General features: G+C 34.3%; 1 protein-coding gene across 1 annotated transcript in view; it reads right to left on the reverse strand.

Annotated features, from left to right (window-relative positions):
* Nucleotides 1–1,604: 1,604 nt before the first annotated feature.
* The window catches only part of LOC123560062 (interferon-induced very large GTPase 1-like), an 82,140-nt gene continuing 60,419 nt past the window's right edge, over nucleotides 1,605–23,325 (reverse strand). The window contains exon 15 of the mRNA XM_053517763.1: nucleotides 1,605–14,837. Coding sequence (XP_053373738.1) covers nucleotides 9,970–14,837 — 4,868 coding nt within the window. The 3' untranslated portion in view covers nucleotides 1,605–9,969. The remainder of the gene's footprint in view (nucleotides 14,838–23,325) is intronic.

Consider the following 23,325-nt stretch of genomic DNA (forward strand, 5'->3'; position numbering starts at 1 on the left):
CTTCACTTTCTAGATATTACTTTAATGCAGTATAAGATAAAGACTTGAAACTTAAAATGTATCTTTATCATCATCATCTGCATGTGTGGTAACAATCCCCATAACTCTGAATCGTATTTGTGACCAAATTTTGCCCCTTTTATACTTAATTGTTTTAACAAACTTCGTTTGCTGGACATAACTTTGGTACTATAAAAGATAATGACTTGAAACTCAAAATATATCTTTACCATCATCATCTGCATGTGTTGTAACAATCCCAATAATTCTACTTTGTGTTCTTGACAGAATTATGCCCCTTGGTGTATCTTCCTTTTAAAGTAGAGGTCTCTTATTGAGACATATATTCATTTTACTGTCAAATCCCCAAATAGTGGAGAGCGCTGTCTTACGGACAGCTCTTGTTATTTGAGTCATTAAATACTCTAGTGACAGCTCCATCTTCCACAGATGCTAGATAGTGAAACTTGGCAATCTGTTTATTTATTTGGGTTTTACAGCACACCAACACAGTATAGGCTATATGGCGCCAAACAGGACTAAAAATTAGATGTAGTCCTGTTTGGTGCCATAAAACAAATACTGTGTTGGTGCGCCGTAAAACCCAAATAAATAAATAAACAGATGTGCCCAGTTTCAATATCTAATATCGAGATAGTCGAGCACGCTGCCTCCTGTGATAGCTCCTGTTTTTCACTTGCTATGCTTGCTATACAAGGTATTATTTCAATTGACAACTGCTGGTAATGCCTCAAAACTTAGAAACAATCGATGAAAAGTTATGTCCTGTATTGCCTCTCAGTCTGAAAACTACTTTAAATGTAAATTGCTTATTGATCAAAAGTAATGTTGTATAGTTTGTTTAAAGATTCGTATACTACTTCCTGTTTTTTATGGGTGGGGGATGGAGAGGTGAGATTGGAAGGAGGATGACTGCCTATATTTCAGAAGCATTTGACTGAACAATTTCTAGATGCGTGCTTTGATAAATTATTGAGCATGCACATTTCATTTGCATATAGTACGAAACTTCCAAAGAACTTTCCTGAATAGACTGTATTTGATTTCATCTTTATTAAGAAGGTCAAGTCACGACCACAATACAGATGAATTATTTCTTCTAAATTATTAATCCATTGTAATAATATAGTTTCAGTTCAAATGTATTTTCTTAGAGCCTGTCAAATAATTCTCACAGAATTAAACTAATTTCTGGTTCAGCTTTATTGCAATTTGTATGCAGCATATTAGGCAAGTATATAGTTATTACACAGTGTTAGAACCCCTAATGTTTCAACAGCAACTGCCTTTCTTTAAGAGATTTCTTACTGAATCTGATAGTAAGGATCTCAGAAATGGTCTGGTGTTTTACTTCAGCCATTTTAGTACTCCTTTTCTGTTATAGCCTGTTTTGGAGAAGGTCACAGACGATAGTTAATCAACCACGTAACAAATTACAGCCATTTCAAGAATACTGTAGCAAATAATGGATGTTTAGCCGGAGTAATAAATGGTCATTTCAGCTATAGAATTTGTATATATTGTGGACACAAATAAATGATGTTTTGAAGCTTGTACCTCAGGAGGAAATAATTAAAATCAAGTTTAAACACACGCACACACTTTATTCTGTATAAGTCATTTTGTTTACATACGCAAAAGAATTTCTGATTACTAATATTACTAATATTATTTAATTTAATACAATATAAGCGATACAGTATAATCAATAAACATACATATGTGTCTCTGAAAAACTACAATACTTTTTCAAAATGAAGATTGTGGTGCAACCATATCAATTTAATCTATAATTTAAGTTATATCATTTTATTTTTTCAGTGCAAAAGTAGAACAGAACAAAAAACATCAGTACTGTTTCATTGATGATATACTGAACATAAAAGATTCTTAACCCAGTAAAAAGAAACTATTTGATCAATTTAGCTGAAAACAAATTTCATGTAGATAATTAGCAGCAACTGGTAAAAATGGAAACTGGTAAAATGTGAAACAGAACAAAAAAGATGCAGCATTTTATGAATTCATATTAAATGGTTTCCGTGCAAAATTGCATTATGATGTACTTCCCAGAACAAAGTTTAGGATTGGGTAGGGTATATTGGTTTTTCTGACATCAGGAAAAAAGTAGGGTAACCCATATACTCAAATCCTGAAAGAAAATCTATTTTTTTTAACTTCATAGTATATCACCATAAAATGTCGATGTGCATGATGCACAAAGGCTGATTGGGCATAGATTATGCTTAACGTTTGCTGTGAAAATAACTTCTTTAGTTTCAGGCGGATTCCAATGAAACTTGACTCATTGGAATATCATGAAGTGTATATATTTGTGTGACATAAGTTTTCCTGGGAAAGGTAGAGGAGAAGGACATACATACGCTTCACAAAAAGAACTCATTTTAAATGAATACTTTTTAGCTCGACTATTCAAAGAATAAGTAGAGCTATCCTACTCACCACGGCGTCGGCGTCACGCCTTAGTTAAGTTTTTCTTACCAGTCCGCATTTTGACAAAGTCTTTTGAGATAAAGCTTTGAAACTTTCAGCACTTGTTTACCATCACCATGGCCAGTTATAGGCAAGAGCACATAACTCCATCAAGGATTTTGGCTGAATTATGGCCCTTTTTGACTTAGAAATTTTGGTTAAGTTTTTTGTACCAGTTCATATTTTGACAAATTCTTTCGAGATAAAGCTATGAATCTTTCAACACCTGTTTGTCATCACCATGTCCAGTTATAGGCAAATGTACATAACTCCAAGGATTTTGGCTGAATTATGGCCCCTTTCTACTTAGAAATCTTGGTTAAGTTTTTCGCACCAGTTCATATTTTGTGTAAAGTGTTTGACATATGGCTTTGAAACTTTTATCACTTGTTCAGTATGACAGTCTCTATCTGTAGGAAAGAGTACATAGCTCTGTCATCTATTTTGGCTGAATTATGGCCCTTTTTGGACTTAGAAATTTGTTCTTTTTTCATACAAGACCACGTTTTGTCAAAACTATTTGATGTATGGCTTTAAACTTTGAACACTTGTTTATCATCATGATTTCCATCTGTAGACTAGAATACATAACTCTGACAACTATTTTGGCTGAATTATGACCCTTTTTGGACTTTGAAATTGGTTCACACATTGCCATTTAGTGCAAGACTTGTCGAAATCCACAAATACAGGAACATTATTTGTCTAGTCTGTTTTTTCTTTTGTCTGAATATCTGTGTTGATATTTTGACCCCATTCTTCAATCAGTTCTTCGAGTAGTCGAGCGTGCTGTTATCAGACAGCTCTTGTGTTATTCCTACCCAACCAATGACCTTACTTTTGTAAATAGCACCAACCCTCCATTCTCATCACATTTTTCGCTTTGGACAAATGTCTTCATTCCGTTGATAAAACTGTAAACTTTCGGTATAAGTTACATTTAGTGATAGTTCAGATTTGTGAGGTACAATTTCTTGGAAATTGTTTGGAAATGAATATTGAAATCACTAGACTTATTCAAAAATCACTGCAATTGAATTGATAATTACCTGGTATACGTACAAAGGCTATAGCCTAGCTCCACGTAACTAGACCCGTTATAACAATCTCGGCAATTTCCAGATGCTATTTCAGCGCCTTCCTGATTTTAAGGAAAGTCATGTACGTTAACCTGATAACATGAATGCGTAATGCATGGAAATTGCCAAGTTCCATTTCGGATCCAATAGCTTTGTGTAAAACTTATTACACATCTTCACTCGAAAAAACATGTCAAGTGCAAAATATGTTGGGATCATTCGAAAAATTTAATAACATTGAAATCAGAAGTGATTAATTACCCACTGCACTAATTACACATTACTTTGTATATTGTGATGTGTTTTAAAGGCTTAATTAGTCAGATTTCCTGAAGCTGGTTACAAGCACGAACTACTTCTGTATTTATATTAATGCATACCTGTACAAACATATATACAAATTAGGAATTTATAGGAAATACGTATGCATAATACTATGCAATCGTTGTTACACTTACTGTTAGATACATGAAAACACCTGTTAGAAAAAACAAAAGAATTTACTGCAAGATAAAAGAAAAATGTTAAGGGTTTTATTGAAATTCTGCTTGTTCTGCGATCAAGGAACAAATTATACATCCTAGGGGTTGTAGTAGGAACAGCTTAATTTTCTATGGCATTTTTTAAATATATCATGATATATTTATGACAATCAGTCTACAAATGAAGTGAGCATTAGAATATTGAACTGTTTCATTGCCCAAAACGGTTGAAAATTACAATCATTTATTTTGACCACACATTAAGAATTCCTATTGTCATCCTTGTGCATGTAGTTCTAACTTAAATGATGTATAACTTAAATGGTATTATCTTAAAAGCCCTTGTTACAGAGAATGTGGATCCAACAGTATGTACACTTCAGTGAATTATAAATAGATAGATAGATTTATTCAAGTATAAGATCATATACACAATTTGAAAATATAGATATCGCATTAAGTGAGATATGTTTTGTAAGATATTTAAAACTAAGCAAACAGTTTCTAAAACTAACATGTGACTTACATTACATAATATCGCATACCATATATAAAATATGAATAGATAGTTTTTACAGAATGATAAAAATGGCAAATGATTTAATAATAATGATAGAAATTATATAAAAGTTATTTCAAGTTCTGCTTCATAAATTGTTCTCTGCTGATCTCATACCACGATAACCCATGAAAGCAGCTTGAAGAGCACTTATTTCCACTGAGGTCCTCAACTTATTATGGCATCGATTAAGTTTGTTAAGTAAAAAGAAAGAAAAAAAAAAGATCAATGAACAAGAGGGTCATGATAACCCAGGATAGCTCACCTGAGTAATATGAGCTACATATATCAAATGTCAAACTGATGGTAAAATATTAAGAAAGTAGGTCAATAGGTCAAATTCTTGGTAACTGAAAGTCAGTTTTAAGATCAGTGTGCAAAACTGTACATGTCACCCAAATTTTAAAGCTGTATCTTGAAAAAACAAGAATGTAGGTCGGGACAGGGCCTCTTTTCACCCCAGGGGCATAATTCAAACAATCTTGTTAAAAATCAACTAGGCAGTGATACATACCAAATATCAAAGGCCTTTGGCCTAGATTTTTTCCCCTATATTAGTCTATGTAAAACTTGGGATACCCTGGGTGGGGCCTCTGTTCAACTAAGGGGTATAATTTGAATAATCTTGGTATAGAGGACCACTAGGCAATGCAACATACCAAATATCAAAAGCCTAAGACTTCCAGTTTCATATAAGAAGAGTTTAAAAGTTTTTCCTATTTAAATATGATGTAAAACTATGAACCCCCAGGGAATAACCTCTTTTCACCCAAGGTTGATAATTTGAACAGTCTTGGTAGAGGACCATAAGGCAATGCTACATACAAAACATCAAAGGCCTAGGTCATGTGGTTTCAGACAAGAAGATTTTTAAAGATTTTTTCCCATACAAATCTATTTAAACCATGTGAACCCGGCCTGGGCGGGGCAATATTTGACCCTAGGGAGACAAATTGAACAAACTTGGATAAAGGACCAAGAGATGATGCTATATACAAAATATCAAAGCCCTAGGCCCTTCGGTTTTGGACAAGAAGATTTTCAAAGTTTTTCCCTATATAAGTCTATATTAACCATGTGAACCCTAGGACGGGGCCATATTTGACCCTAGGGAATACTTTGAACAAATTTGGTAGAGGACTTTTTGATGATTCTACATACCAAATATCAAAGCCCTAAGCCCTATGGTTTTTGACAAGAAGATTTCAGTTTTTATGCCCACTTTGGAAGAAGGAGGGGTATATTGTTTTGCAAATGTCGGTCGGTCGGTCTGTATGTAGACCAATCCGTTTCCGGATGATAACTCAAGAATGCTTGGGCCTAGGATCATAAAAGTTAATAGGAAGGTTGGTCATCAACTGCAGATGACCCCTACTGATTTTGAGATCTGTATGTCAAAGGGCAAGGTCACAGTGACCCTGAACAGTTAAACAGTTTCTGGATGATAACTCAAGAATGCTTGGGCCTAGGATCAGGAAAATTAATAGGGAGATCGATCATGACCAGCAAATGACCTCTACTGATTTTGAGGTCATTTGGTCAAAGTTCAAGGTCAGATTGGCCAGAAACAGTTCAACTGTTTCTGAACAATAACTTGAGAACGCTTGGGCAAAGAGTCATGAAAGATGATGGAGAGGTTCATCATGACCAGCGGATGACCACTATTGATTTTAAGGTCAGTAGGTCAAAGCTCATGGTTACAGTGACCCGGAACATTTTAACCGTTTCCAGACAATAACTTGAGGACGCTTGTGCCTAGGATCATGAAACTTAATAGGGAGGTTCGTCATGATCTGTAGATGACCCCTATAGATTTTGAGATCTGTAGTCTAAAGATCAAGGTCACATTGACCCGGAACAGTTAAACCCTTTCCAGACGATATCTTGAGTACGCTTGGGCCTAGGATCTAAACTTGATAGGGAGGTTGATCGTGACCAGCATAATTATGACCCTGTTGAATTTGAGGTCAATAGATCAAAGATCAATGTCACATTGTATCAGAACAGTAGAACTTTTGTTTACACTGAGCAAGTAATTTCTGTTCCTTGTGCAATTTCTGAATGCATCAAGGGGGAAGTTCGTGTTCGACGAGCTCTTGTTTATTATATAAATCTATATAAACCGTTAATTTGACCCCGGGGCGTGCCATATTTAACCTTAGGGGGATAATTTGAACAATCTCAGTAGAGGACCGCTAGATGATGTTACATAAAAAGTATCAAAGCCACAAGCCCTGTGGTATTTGACATGAAGATTTTTAAAGTTTTTCATATATAAGTCTATGTAAACCATATGCCCCACCCCAACCCCATGGCAGGGTCATATTTGACCTTATGGGGATAATTTGAACTAACTGGGTTGAGGACCATTAGATGATGCCACATACCAAATATCAAAGCCCTAGCTACCGTGGTTTTGGACAGGAAGAATTTTAGAGTTTGTATTTTCGGTTGCAACAACCGGAGTTCTGCATGGATTTCAATTCTTTGGGCAGTTTTGATAGGGGGCACCCAAGGATCATTTCTGTTAAGTTTAGTGTAAATCTGCCCAGTGGTTTTGAAGAAGATTTTTGAAATTTACAATGTAGCCACATAGGGAAAATAAGCCCCGCCTCCTGGCGGCCATGTTTTTTTAAAGAAACAAAACGGCTTAGGTAATTTTGGTAGAGGGTCACCTAGAGATAATTTCGACAAAATATTTTTGAAATCCGTCAGTTTCTGACAAGAAGATTTTCGAAGTTTTTCCGTTCGGTTGCCATGGCGACCAGAGTTCTGCATGGAATAAATTCTTTGGGCAATTTTGAAAGGGGCCGCCCAAGAATCATTCCTGTGAAGTTTGGTGTAAATCTACCCAGAGGTTCTGAAGAAGAAGATTTTTAACAAATTGTTGACACACGACAGACCTCAAGCGGTCACAAAAGCTCACCTTATCACTTCGTGACAGGTGAACTAAAACTAATACACGAATGAAAATGAATAAGGAATGGAAGTTCTAAAAGGAGTGTGTAATTTTTAGCAAATACCTCAGTAATAACAACTTAAGGATAAAAAAAACAATTGAATTTAAAAGCTGCATATTAATATCTTATATTTTTGCTTTTCTCAAGTGATTTGCCTTCTTTAAAAAGATGATCATTTTTATATCTTTTAGGCTATCTGGCAGAGCATTCAAATCTAAAATCTAAAATACCACCCTCAGGAACTTCACAAGAAATATTCATAGGTTCTGATAAACAATTGTTGATTAAAATTTTAACAATTTGTTGTCGATTTGCCAAGTATGATTTAAACCAACTAGTAAAAGGGCAACATTCATTTTATATTGGGCAAATGTTTCATTCTTGAAACTGGTATGTCTTTTTTATATTTATTTAAGGTCATTTATTCATGCCGATCGATTTCCTTCGTGTTATTTTAAGGTGGACTTGTTTGTTTGTTTTGGGTTTAACGCCGTTTCCCAACAGTATTTCTGTCATATAACGATGGGTAGTTAACCTAACCAGTGTTCCTGGGCTCTGAACCAGTATAAACCTGTTCTCCGTAAGTAACTGTCAACTTTCCTAAATGAAACAGAGAAGGACGAATGATTGCACACACAATGTCCTTTATCAAATCGTCACGGAGAACATACGCCCCGCCCGGGGGATCGAACTGACGACCCCGCAATCCGTAGATCAACGCTCTTCCTACTGAGCTAGCGGGCGGGCTTTTTTGTATGTGGAGATTACGCTGCTATCCTGTCTTTGACACATCTGTTTCCGACTTTTATTGTTGTCCAGAGTAGGCATATCTCAAACTCTGCTGTTGAAGCTCGATGTATCAATTACGACTCCCATTTGTAACAACACTATGAAAAAAAAAACGAGGACAAAAGATGTGTCTGAAATTGTTTGTCTGCCACCTTTGATTTAAGTGGGGAAGTTGACAGTTACTTTCGTGGAACTGGTACAGAATCCAGAAACGTAAATCGCAAGCAAGCAAACTAAATACAGAAAATCGCTCTCACAATACCCTTATTTATTGTGCATATAGGATAATACCATATTGGGAAAAATACAGGGACGTATTCTTAAACAGTCTACATTTGCGCTTTTAAATCACTTCAGGTTTAACTACCTACTTATATTGAATGCATAAAACATAAAAAGAACGTAAAACACAAAATAAGACAATGAATCAAAAAGGGTAGACACGTTGCCTAAACGCAGACCTGTCCCCTTACCAAGCAAAATGTATACATGAAAAACGGTATTAAGAAAAATAATAATTTTGAAAATAATAGCTGATAGATATAGAACAACACTGAAACTGCCGTTAACCAAAGTGAAACGGTTTTCAATTTGATAATTACATGTTGTATTCCGTTTTCTTTTCATTACTAAGTACAACTTTATGAAGACAAGGAGTTGCTATACCATCGAAAAAAAATATTTAGAAAACTAATGACACATTTTTGTATTTCAGGTTGTTTTGTCCGATTATACATGCGTAAAAGCAATGTCCCATTTTTGCAAACGCAAATTAAGTGTTCAAAGAGTCTGTACATATTTCTCTTTTTTCCAGTTACCATGCATTTAAAAACATAGCAATAATACATATGCAAATAATAAAAATATACTATACTGACGCCACCCAAAACGTATAGTACATAGAATAGAGTATAAAAAACATTGCTTCCTCGGAACATTAAAATGATAATAGAGTTCAAAGAATAACTGTAAAGAGGAAGATGGCGTATGAACAAAAAGCAGTCCGATATTACCTTTTGCACTTGTGACATTCATATAGCAAACATATGTAAAACTATCACAAATGCATGACTATTGAATAAAACAATGAAATAAACGTCATCAAATTCAACCATAATATTGTGTAAGGTTTCCAGGATGAAAAAAATATAATATAGAAAGAGCACAGTTTGGCTTAGTACTCCGCTATATAATACAACTGATCTTTCATACTAGACCATGTGTTTCCCATGTAGGAAGATATTATAAAGTAAGAATTAACCACTCAAACTTACTTTCACCCGGTTTTTAGTTTGAGACCCTTGTAATTCTTACCGTTGTAGTGCCACACAGTTTCGTAGTCATTACTGAAGGTCTCAAATGTTGATAAAAGGGAAAGGGTAACCGATAATTTATATGATATGTTGATTGTTGGACGTTTTGAGCACAAATAGATAGAAAAAAAACCCCATAAACTAAAACAGTACATACACGTTATCGCATCTCTCTCTCTCTCTCTCTCCCCCCCTCTCTCTCTCTCTCTCTATTTCTCTCTCTCTCTTTTGTTCCGCTTGTTTAAATGACACACCATGTACTTGTCTTTTATTTTAAGCGGTGTATGTCTTTGTCAGACTTTCCTCCGCTTGTTCCTTCGTGATTTTTTCCCAAGAAGATGGCAAATGATCGAGCCTATAGCAATACATATCACACAACTTCTTTGAATATGTTGCAACAAACCACATCCAAAATTTTGAAGAATCGGCCATGCTTGAACTTGGCGGAATATCCCAGTTTGGCAGGAAATCTTTGTACTTTCGAAAGGGATGTGATTTTGCAGAGCATGGCTCTCGCTTTTCCTTATTACAAGCAAAAGCAAACACTTTACATATGTGAGTACCATCAGAATTTACCATAACATTACATGCTTCTAGGCATGCCTCTACTGATACAGTCAAACATACACCCAGACAACATGCGGGCCTATGCTGTATGCTGTAGTGTTCATCACCTTCATGATCTTCATTTTTAGCACATGGTTCTCCACAAAATTTACATTGCTCACGGCAACCCCAGATTTTGTTTGTAATTCTTTCTATTGGGTTTACATTTTCCCACATGACGTTGTATTTGTTATGCGCCCTGAACTCATTGATAACTTTGTCTTTTGATTCCAACATATTTGCTATTATAGCATCTGTAAGATACTGTATATTTTCAATAACCTTTACTTCCTTTCTAACATTTCTGAAGCTTTCGATTGGTATTGACAGTTGTTCATCTCCATCCTTTGATAGATAGATAAATTCATTTACCCATTCATCTATAGTTGGAGACTGTTTACCACAAAATTTGTCCTTCAGTTTTACTAAGCATGTTTCGGCTTTCCCAAAAACTGAATTAACTGAACTTCTAGCAATGGCGAAATATACATCTGATTTTTTATCAAAAAGACGGCTAGTTGCCCTTTTGTATATCCAACGTCTAGCGTAAGCATTGGGTGCATTCAAATACGAAACGAACTCGTTAAAATTGTCTTCTGTCATCAGTGTTTTACATATTTCAATGATTACCCTATTTTTCACAGAAGGCAGATGACTATGTAAGTCATCAGTCACTTTATTGGGTATATTTTCCAAGGTCCATTCCTTTGCAAATCCTCCAATGATATTGCTGAAAAGTTGTGCAACGATATCTTCAGATGCGCGATTACTTAAATGTGCCTCAAATCTTATTTTTTGCTGTTCTTTGTATTGCTCAAGACGAACGGCAACACCCTGGGTTTTGAAGTAATCTTCGTTATGTTTCTCAAATATAGGATGTGCATATCTGCTGACATGTATGCATATTTTAACTTTAAATGTAGGTTTAAAATCGTATTTTCCCTTGCCCGTCAGTATATCATGTATGCTCTTTTGAAGGTCGTGTAATAGTTCATTCACATTCATCTCAGTAATTTCGTCGTTTACCTGACATATGTTTTTGATTTTTTCGTCAAAACTTGAAAATATTTGGTTTACCCATGTAGTGGTATGTGCCATGGCATCAGTTAACTTTATAAAATCAGTTCCCTTTTGAATCAATGACAAACTTATGTCTTTATCCTCAATTCCCGTCTTTCCAAATGTACCAGTCAACTTGACAACGTCTTGTAATGGCGCTAGCTGTGCGCTTGCTTGTAAATTTGCCTTTAGGACTGCACTGTGTTTTTCAAATAAATGTGTCAGGCAGTCAATGAATATAGATTTCATTGACTTCCTCTTTGTGTCTGTGGAACATTCAGTGGTATCTATTTTGTTCATGAAAGAGTTCCAAATTTCAGCAAAAAGACTGTCTTTTGCAGCTTGGCTTAGCCTTTGTCCTTTGTATTTATTTGCTACCTCTATGGACTTTATTCTCACTTCTTCTTCATGTTTTTCATGGCTTGATATGGTTAGTATTTCAACTGATCTTTTGATATATTTTTTTTCTATCTGTTCCCTTATTGTTCGTTCTAACTTAATGCACACGTTATCTACACGACCTTGTTGTGTTGATTTCCATTGAATTATAATATCTTTATATTTATTTATTTCAAAGTATCTAAAGATTTCTTTTTCTGCTTTTATTTTTTCATCATACAATAGATATTTCAGTTCGCTAATAACATCATCTGCTTGAGCTCGTAATTTGTCTTTTTGGTTGCAGTCTGAAAATTTGCTTTGTGATTTGTCAATCATTTTATCATGAATAACTCTTTCCAACTGCCAGAGGTGGTCTTGAACAAAGAGTTCCATCTCCATATAGGCTCTTATTTCCAAACTATTTCTAAATGAGAACACAAAGTCCTCATTCAAAACTCCTTTCCAAAGGCTGTGTGCGTGTACAAGAATATCAACTATTGATTTGTATGACTTCTTTTCCATATTCAAGGCTTTTTGCAGAATTCTACATTTCATATCAACTACTCGCTCACTATACTCGGTGTTAACTCTTGCCATCGGTGGATTACCCTGCCATAAATTTTTGAGATACCAAACTTGAGTATTAATATCAAATTCAATGACTTGATTAAAAGTAGTGATTTCTAGAATACCCTCACTTTTTGCTGATTCTTCAGTCATGTCATCTAGTGTTTTTATTAATTTACTTAAACCGCTTATCATATTATCCGAGGCAGATGTGTCTGTCACATTTTGATGAATAAATGTGCAACTCTTTCTGATATCGAGATTTCGATTCGTCATTTTCAGTCTGAGAAAGGCATGAATTATGACTTGCAATATATCCCGTATTTCACTCGTATTTTCACCCATGATATTCAACATTGTAATATCGCCAATGCCAGTAATTACTGTAGCCAATTCATTGTCATGCTCATGTTGGATGTGGCTTAACTCGGGTGATCTAAGTCCCTCTGTATCAACAACAAGCACATAATCGAATGGAGTTTTAGCAGAAGTATATGTTCCTGTTTTTGCCGGAACAAGCTGAACGTGGATCCCCCTTGTACATCGGCCAGTTCGTGTAGAAAATTGGGAACCAAACATAGTGTTCAATAATGTGGACTTTCCAGAACCTTGCAAACCAAGAACACTCAATGTCATTACTTTTCCAGATTTAATGACATTGTTCACATGCTGCAATACTTTATGCGTCCATCTAAAGGGCATGTAAAAGCTTTCTCCATCAATAAGTTCCAACTGATGGCCACCTGCAACAAGCCGACCAACTACATATGCTATTTTGTCAATTTCTGGTAAACCAACATCAGAAGCCATAACATCCAATTCTAAAAGAGCTTCATATATGTGTCCTATTTCACGAAAAAAGTGTTCTACTGAGAAAGAGGCGGCGTCAATTTCTCCTTCTAGGTCTGTTATGAGTTTTTCTTGCTTTGCAATGTCATCTGCTGTTGTTTGTTCCTTTCTACTTTTTAATTCTTTAAGCTGTTCCCAAGCTAGGCGATTCTTATACATCAACTGTGGTAATATCCTTCTTTTCTCCCTTTCAATAAAAAAATGTAACCATCCTAAAACCAACTCGAGTTTAATATATGATTCGGGGTCATTTGTGAGAATATTGACGAAATATTTTACTGTAGTAGTTATTGACTTCGTTTGCTCTATTCTGATATCCGTCATTTGGCGTTCTATATTTTCCCCTTCTGTAAGACCTTTTTCCCTCTCACGTTTCTTCTTCAGCTGTCCTAGTTTTTTGGATAACTTACAGTGTACAGGTGTAAGAACTTGCTTCCAGACACGTGGTTCGCCATCCGTCTGCATTTGTTTTATCAGTTTTTCTGCTTCAGATTTCCCATATTTGCAGTTGTCTTCCTCTTCGTCAGTTCCAACATTTACACTGTCAATGCGCGCTTCATATAAACGTTCTTGAAGTGATCTACAAGTACTTGATTTCAGTTGACTGGTAATATGTTTAGAGAGCTTTGAAACCATGTCAACCACATTCTGCTCGACCGTACCCTGGTGTGTACTCAGAGCACGAAGACTGATATCGTTTTTTGACGCTTTAACATTTCTTTCAAAGTCCTGAACTATGTCAACGTCTTCTTTTTTAAGAGGATTTGCAATTATCAGTATGACGGATGCAAACTGCATTAAATAGTGTTTTACCATATCTTTTTCTTCTCGAATAGAGTGCAGATCAATTACGATTACCACTGCATCTGCTAATTTCGCGATGAAATCACAGACATCGGAAGCAAAATGTTTATTTAAGTCCCCACGCATGTTAAGGAACGTCACTGCATCTTGGAATTTGTCTTTTTTATCCCCAACAGTTGGTAACCAAAACATTTCAATTTGCCCATTACAAATATATCTTGGCGTCATCCCAGACGGACAATCAATGTTAAAAAAGGTTTTGCAGCCATTGCTTGATAGTAAACTATTTAACAGTTTTGATTTTGAATAGCGAGGGCGACCGAAGCGTGCAAAAGCTAATACTTTGGACGAAAGCTCTAGCATATCTACCTTTTTACTACTAAACTGGTTTCCGGTGCATGTAGTTTTATTCTCAATTGCAAGACAGCGAAGAGGCCAGACAGAGACCACTGGTTTTTGTACCTGTGCGGCCCAGCTTTGATATAAAAATGGTACGGCCATTTTACAGAGATATAATTTCTGGAAAAATACTTGCTTCATTAGAGGATCACAGCACTGGAAAACAACAGAAAAGATATCAATAGGACTTAAATTCTCACTTTCGTCTGGTACCTCACTTAAGAAAGACACTGTACCATCAAAGTCAGTTTCGTTCCCTATGTCAGTATCATTTGTGGTTGTTATATCTCTTGCATCGCTGTGTGCAGATATCAGTCTCTGAAGTATTATCCATGGAATGTCTGATAAATGTACTTGCTTCTTTTGATCGTTTGCTTCGTCTAGATCAACAGCTATTACATCCCTTATCGATATTTTGCTAGGATATTTGTCTGCTAGTCCAAGTTTTTCTAGTACTTGTTTAAATCTCAAACAATCTGAAATATTTGATTCTCGTGAATACATAATTTCTATTTAGATATAATGTTATTCATTACTTGCTTTGGACAGAACAATGTGTATAACCACCATATTTTAATTATTTGTCTACAATTCTACCCTAACTCGATTTATGCTGTTACGCTCATCAAAATTGTTCCTTATATAAAAGATTCATAACCCTAAAATGATAAAACACACAGTCGAATATCAGATAAATACATATACCATATCATCATGTTTAATAAATTATGTATTAACAAGGGTATATATATGACATGTTTGAATGTCCTCTTTGTGCAAAAACTGTGAACATCGTAACATAATTCAAAATATGTTTCGCTGATTTGCATAAACTGAACAACTGCCACAACAAAGTCTCGGGAAACAAGATACCACTAAAAATGAATAAAATGGTTTATCACATGTTTGTCGTCGCGGGAGTGTGATAAAGCCATTGAGTAAAAATGATAATACACTAGTGAAATAAAGCTTTGACGCCGACGTCGTTTATAATATAGGAGACGTTGGTCAAACTGACTTGTTTATAAAGTAAAAGAAAGTAAATTTTTGATGTTTCGACAGGAAAGGCTAACATGTGATTAAATAATACACAACAATGTATTAAATTTGTGACTTTCCACATTGCATTTATTAAACTGAGAATAGAGTAAACTTTCCACATTGCATTTAATAAACTCGTTGAATAAAATTAGTAAAATACTCGGCAGAGCCTCGCGTTTTACTGTTTTATTGAACTCGTTTAATAAATTCAATATGAAAAGACACCCATGTAATATCCTCTATATGATCAATTGAATATCAGTATATTACATACATTACACATGTTGCATTACTATTTCAATAACCTTGTTTTATTACATCAATTATTTAGAAAACATAGATCAGACAGTTTTGGTACGATCTTAATGTCTCACAGTGTTTTCTAGAATAGTATTTTGTTACTCTGAAGGTAAATGATTTTTTCTGCATTAGGTATTTTAGCTAATTTGCATAAAGTAATCTATGTTTAAACAGACATTTCTGGAAACAGGATATAACTGAACAACATGATGAAATAAACTTTGATAAATAAAATGGTGATTAGTTGATTTGAATCTTATGAAAATGTCGTGTAAATACTTATTTGAAGGAGGAATCTGTTTGCAACATACTTTACACATGTTACATTACCATTCCAATAATCTTGTTTTATTGCATTGTTTTTTTTCCTCGGAAAATAGTAGAGGAATATCAAGTTATTAAGTTATTAAACACTCTTACAAAATACGATCGTTCCATATTTCACAAGCAATGAGATTTTTTCCGTAACGGCGTTTTGAAATAGTTTACCACTCCACTGTAATTTGTTGTATCTAGAAATACGTAGGAAAAATGGAATCACTGTTATCAATATTATAATTTCATCGACTTGTTAAAACTTTAAAGCATTTTTTTCTTTACTGTTTTAACCAAGAAATCATCTGAAACTTTCATTACACATTCAATGTTCCTTTTTCATTTTGAATTAATGCATCTATCAGTTTAGTTATACTAATACCAGTTTCTTAACTATGTTTCATTTCATTTGATGATTTCAATATTGTTGTCAATAATTGCATTTTACTTTTATGATGTTTTTTTTTATTTATACATCCTGTATAGATGTATATTAATTATGTACACATTCCTGCTGACATCCATGCATTGATAATAGGGTTACAATGTGGGACTGCCTTTCTTGGAAGATGAATTTTTGATAGAATATTTATCTTTGTATTGTGTGAATGTGAAGTGTATCCATGCAGTAATTTACGTGAGGAATAAAGCAGTTTATTTTTGAGTTTCAGAAACACATGCATTGCTCTGAGATATTTATAGGCTTATGAATAAAATATTCCCTGTTGAAAAGCAGCACTGAAGAAAAAAAAAAAGAAATACATATTCAGGTACTTTAAGTAATCTTTCGATTTGAATTTATAAAATTGCAAAAAGCTATTAAGAATGTGAATGATATTAAGTGTTTGTGAATCAAAATTGTTGAGAATACAAATACCAGTACTCAGTGCTATTCAAAACGTCAAGAGAGATAATGGATATTGAGCGCCTTCTGAACGATACTTCTTGCTAAAAATATTTTGCAAATGACTTTAAGAGATTATTTTGAAGCAAAAATGCATCCAAGCACAGAAATAGCAGACTCAGTTGAATCAAGTCTGTTTATGAGAGGTAGTGAGGTGTGAAACACACCTTACGCCCCCAAGAACTGGCTTAATAGAAATTCTGTTTCAGTAAACATGATTCAAAAGGACCATAACATCTAAAAACACTAAATCCGAGTACCAATAGACTTTTTAGAACCGTAACATGACACTTAGGGTAGTTCTGCACGTTTGGATTTAATTTTTTTTAAAGGGGAATTTAATTAAACTCGGTATGTGAAATTTCGTGTAAATACATGCATTATTAACAAAATAGTAATACAATATAAACTGACCAATTAGGAATTTTGTTGAGTATATTTTTGAAATTCAAAAACTACTTTTCATCAAACTTAATTATTATTCTCAGTGAGACTGCACACATCAGCTGTATGATCATTATGAATGCACAGATTGATATTATTGTGTGTTTTATCGAAATTCTATCCAACACAATAGTTACATGGATGGCGCAATATATATTTTAGGCAATTTCTGAAATAACAGAAGAAACGTACCCATAACAGTTTAATAAGTCAGTATGTGATAATGTTAGCTTCAATTTCTCCTTAAATGTCTTTAAAAACAGTGGTAGTGTTAATGTATTTTAAAGTGTGTAACGGAAAAAATCGCACTGTTTGACAAGTAAAGAAGCATATTGTATTATTAAAGTGCGAAAGAGTAATGTTAATAATATTTCTGGAACATTTTTTTCAATAATTGTTGCAATATAACAAGTTGTTGAAGTGGTAACCTTACATGTGTAATGTTACATTACTATTCCTCCTTCATTTAGGTGTTAACTCTATGTCTTCAAACATTATAGATCACATATTAATTGTTATTTCATTGATTACTATTAATAATTTCATTTTATTCTGTTTTAGTGGTCTTTCGTTTATGTTACTGTGTCTATGAATTTTCTTCGTGGTTTGTTACACTGGTTCATTTTATGCAAATTAGCTAAGCACACCCAAAATACCATAAGAGTAACAAAATAATGTACATGTATTAAAATACTGAGAGACATTTAAATTGATTTAAAACTTAGAAAATGTTATGTTTTAACGAAATGTTGTCATTATATAGCATTCTCATTAATACTCATGAATATGCATAATAGTAAATTAACATAAAATTACTGCTATTTTAAGGCCAATGCGTTAGCTCTATTTTGACATCTTTTTTATTGTTTTATCACCAAAACTGACCAAGATATGACTGATTATTATCTGACATATCCTAAATAAACGGTTGCCATGGAAACAGTGAAATCATATACAGTTCAAAAGAGTTTTTTCATGGGAGCCTTTTTTATTTTGAAAGACTTTGTCCTGCCGAACAATTTGGTAACTATGAAAAAAGTCGGGGAAGTGGGTGGAGGAGGGGGAGGGGGATGCATGGTAGATGTTATTGACCCCCGTACTAAAAAGTGTCATTAAGATTTATGGAAATAATTACCCAAGTCGTTTGATTTCCAAATTCGATGAAAACTGACATTAATGTTAACACATAATCATTACAGATAATAGAAATTATTATTGCAATATAAGATACATATTATTACAAAGGCACAACCTCACATACTGAATGATATTCTTATAATGTTTCTTTGACTCTAGGCCAACTAGATACATGTGAGACAAGAATTTAGACCCCCTACTTATCTTTTTGACTGTCAATGGTCATAACTCCGGTCTTAGAGAATCACCGAACAAATATTTAGGTTCAAAACTTCCCTGCTGAAGAACAATCAATCCTAATCTATCTTTAGGTCAAATTTGTTAAATATGCACGGCACAAAGTGGACAAACGGACGGACTAAATGCCCTCTCCCCTCCCCCATTTAATTACATGTTACGTTGCCAAAGAAGCAGATTTGCTGCCATTTAAATAAAGTGTTTTTAAAAAACGTACATAACGTTAATTTAACAAATTTTGAAAATTCTTTCAATGCATTAAATGATTTAATTGGAACTTACAAGCATAATGGAAATTAGAACAGGAAAAGTGCAATTTTTCAGATCCTTCGTACTTCACATATAGATATCGGAGACAGAAAACCGGTTGCTACATAGTGCAATTGACAAGTATTTCGTACAGTGTTATATCAAATTTGCAGTATCATATGACACTTGGTCCTTCTTGACCCTGATCTTTGAAAAAAGGATGACAAATACTTTACATGGCATTCCGCAATGTTTTTGTGAGTACGTGTACCAGCTTTGAATACAATATCGAAGCGTTACTAGGTTATAGCCCAGATAAGGTACACAGTCACGGATAGACGGATGCAGAGTGCTTCGCCCAAAAGGCACACTCATGTGATATACTCATATAAAATTTAGAAATAAATTCAGATAAAGAAAAAACAAAGGTCCAGACAAGAAACTGCATTATAATAAGACCTATCTGACATCTCCTGATCTTGACCAAGAAGATAGGATGGCGGACTCTGTGTACTGCACATGCAATGTTTTTATAATAATTTTTGCAAAGCAAATGATATCAGATGCTATAAATCTTAATACAGCAGACTTTAGGAGAAAGAACAACACGTAGAAAATTAATGTTACAGATGTTTCTTGTTATAGAGAAACATCCGCTGGATGGTTGTGTGTATATTATATGTAGTAATCATATTTTATTGCTTCCAATTTAAATACAAATACACAAATCATACAATGAAACAGGAGGGCCTTGATGTTCCTAGGTCGCTCTGCTGAGAAACACACCATAACAGTGAAAACATTTTTGACCTTGTGGTTTCATCGAAACTTTCATTAAGATTGGACCAAAAATGTGGTCTCTTTAAATGCTGTAAACATGTATTTTCTTCAGTTTAACATAGTGACCTAGTTTTGAGCCAAGATGACCTACATTCGAACTTGACCTAGATTTGATCAAGGCAATGATCTTGACCAAATTTCACGAACCTCAATTGAAAAATACAGCCTCTATTGCATACAAAACGTTTTTCTTTGATTTGTCCTACCGACCTAGTTTCTGATCCCAGATGAACCATATTCAAAATTGACCTTAATTTCATCATGTTCATCAAGGTTATTATTCTGACCAAAGTTCAATCGAAAAATACAGTCTCTATCGCATGTATATACATGGCTTTTCTTTGATTTAACCTATTGGTCTAGTTTTTAACCACATATGATCCATATTCTAACTTGACATAGATTTCACTAATGCTGATATATCAAGAAAAGAAAACAGATGATATCTTATCGCATTCTCAGCCACTTTTCTCCTACACAGTTAAAAAAACAAGGACAAAAGTCCAGCAGGAACAGACACATTCAAAGAACGCAACCGCCTAAACAGCAACCCACAAGAGTTTATGGGTATGTGCAACTTTATTCACGCACACATTAACTGAGCACATAGACACAGTGACATAAACGAATGCATTAACGACAAAGACGTGATAAACATACACAAAAAAAACATACATGAAGAAGGAACACAGTAGGACACCGCCACGGGAGGGTGAGTAATAAAACAGCTAGTTTACTTGCGCCAAACTTCACTTATGAAGCCCTTCCGTGTTCCTATACGACAAGACAATGTAAATAAAATTGCTCCCCGCCTGGTAAATCCCTATCAAATGAAACAGTAACCATAGGAACACATCGTAAGACATAAATTTACTCATGTAAAGTTATACAAATCAAAACCCATAGAATCCTAAACTTATGTACTCTGTAGAAGCCAGAGCACCAAAAGAAACACCGTTGAGGGCACGACGAAGCAGGGCAAGGGACATATATCAAAAAGCTAGTCCCACGGAGTCTCCCACCTGTCACGACATCGCAGCGCGATTATTAAGATTCTGGCAAAATATTATAGGGATGCTCGACTGGTCAGTCGGAACAGTGACAAAATTCGATTCTTCATATTCCATTATTTTTTCAGTATCAATATCTGATATTAATTGCTATATGTTGCAGCAAACAATATTCTTATTTTGATCTAGAAACATGTCACTTCAGATTTATTTTTCGACGATGCAAACGACAGTTCGCTGATCGACTGCTATATTCATTCCAAAGCATTAACACGTATCTCATGAGCCAGCATATTGGTGGTGCCATATTGAAAACATTAATTGCATGAAATAAAATGCAAAATAAAACTGAACTTAAAATACGAATGATAATAAAATTATGTAACAATACGAATCTTTGCTTGTACTTCGTGACATGTATGTGTTTTATCGTAACCATTATAAAATGCTTAGAGTAAGTTTGTACTTTTGAGCCCCAGCAATCTGGAGCGCGATTTTGAGCATGTAACGTCACTTTTGTTCATCATATTAGAACTGAAATAACAGATAACAGAATTTATTTCTAGCGATTTGAAAATATAAAGAATAAAGCTTAATACCAGATATAAAGCTTTAACATTTTTACGGTCACAAGGAGGTTATTCATGAACACGAAGCCCTTGTTGGTGCAATTTGCCGTTAATATAGCTACTCCAAAATTCTAGGTTTATTTTTCAATCATTCATTTGCTTTTAATTTTATTTGTTTTATGCATATGGAACTTTTTAACTGTTCTTGATTATGAATCGAACCACTTCATGTATTGGTTATCTCACCAACGAGGAAATATCGTAGACCCTTGTATACTATGACCATTGATTCTGTTTTAAAAAATGTTATTTAACAAATCTTATCACAACTGCCAAATTTGTCAATTTAAACTGAAACTGAACTGATACTTAACATTTCTGTACTTTTGACTTCCTGTCTTACTACAATTAAAGACCACGTACAGAAGTATTGCTGCAAGGTTTATGAGAACTCTGGTGTTAATCTGTTTTGGTCTATCTAGAACTCTGGAGATGTTATCAAAAAGCTAAAAAACAAACACTTCAAATGTTCGATGATAAGTACTTATGATTTTTCTACTCTTTATACTAATTTACCACATAATCTTATTAAATACAAACTAGTAGCTTTAATTGAGAAAACATTTGCTAGAGAAAACGTTAAATATTTGCCTTGCAATGAAACTAAAGCATTATTTTCTAACAGTGCATTTAAGGGATACAACTTATGGAGTTGTGATCAGGTTTTAGAAGCTCTAAAGTTTCTACTAGATAATATATTTATCAAATTTGGCAATAAAACATACAGACAAGTAATTGGTATCCCGATGGGAACAAACTGCGCCCCCCACAAAGCTGATTTATTCTTATACTGTTATGAAGAGATTTCATGCTTAGTTTATCCACTGAGACACAATTTGAAATTATTGAAGCTTTTAATGGAACCTCAAGGTATCTTGATGGTATTTTAAATATGGACAACCAATATATTTCAGAAATGGTGAAATATATTTACCCTAAAGTGTTACAGCTTAACTAGGCTAATACTTTAGATTTAGAAGCGTCATTTCTGTATCTAAATTTAAGAATTGTGAGTAATAATCTAGAAACGAAAATATATGATATAAGGGACGATTTTAATTTTGAAATTGTCATCTTTCCCCACCTTGATGGAGATGTCCCTCGAGTAACATCATACAGTCTATATTTCAGAGCTTATTCGTTTTGCAAGAGCTTGCTCAAAGACAGATGATTTTAATGACAGAAATCTTCATATCACCAAGAAATTGTTATAACAGGGTTACCGTTATCATAAGCTACGGAAAGCTTTTAGTTAATTTTACTACAGATCATCTGAACTATTAGAAAAATACAATACGCCCCTTAAACACTATTAAAATTTGAACTTACACACCCGGAATACTATGGAGATGTAGTTTATAAAATTCGGAAAATTAAACATAACCCTTATTTTAATCAATTTTTTTTTGTAAAATTGGTTAAAAAGTTTATCAAAAGAGGATACGATGCGAAAATCGTGAAGCACAATGCATGTTTAGTGATTGACCCCTCTACAGTTAATTGCTACGCTTTCCAATTTGATGGTGTGATGACTAATAAAGTGTAGGACTCCTTGATGCTTTTCTCCTAAATCCTACATACAACAGGGAGTTGATTTTTGTCTTACAGTTTTCTTACTCGTGCCCTAAAAATTTAGGCTCTTGTTGCTCGGACTTCAGACAAGTTGTTGAGTACATTGGTGTAATTGTACCTTAAATATACTTTAATTTTTTGTTTTGCTTTATTTATCTGTTAATTTTGCACTAATGTAAAAGCCTTTCTCAGTGGGGATTTTATTTACATTGTGTTGTTCAACTTGTTAAAGATAGGGTAAGTGCGAGGTTGGCATGCCCTAAACGCGTTTAAACCCCCAGTTTCC

The sequence above is a fragment of the Mercenaria mercenaria genome, chromosome 11 (assembly GCF_021730395.1).
Source record: "Mercenaria mercenaria strain notata chromosome 11, MADL_Memer_1, whole genome shotgun sequence".
In the NCBI taxonomy this organism is placed as follows: Eukaryota; Metazoa; Mollusca; class Bivalvia; order Venerida; family Veneridae; genus Mercenaria; species Mercenaria mercenaria.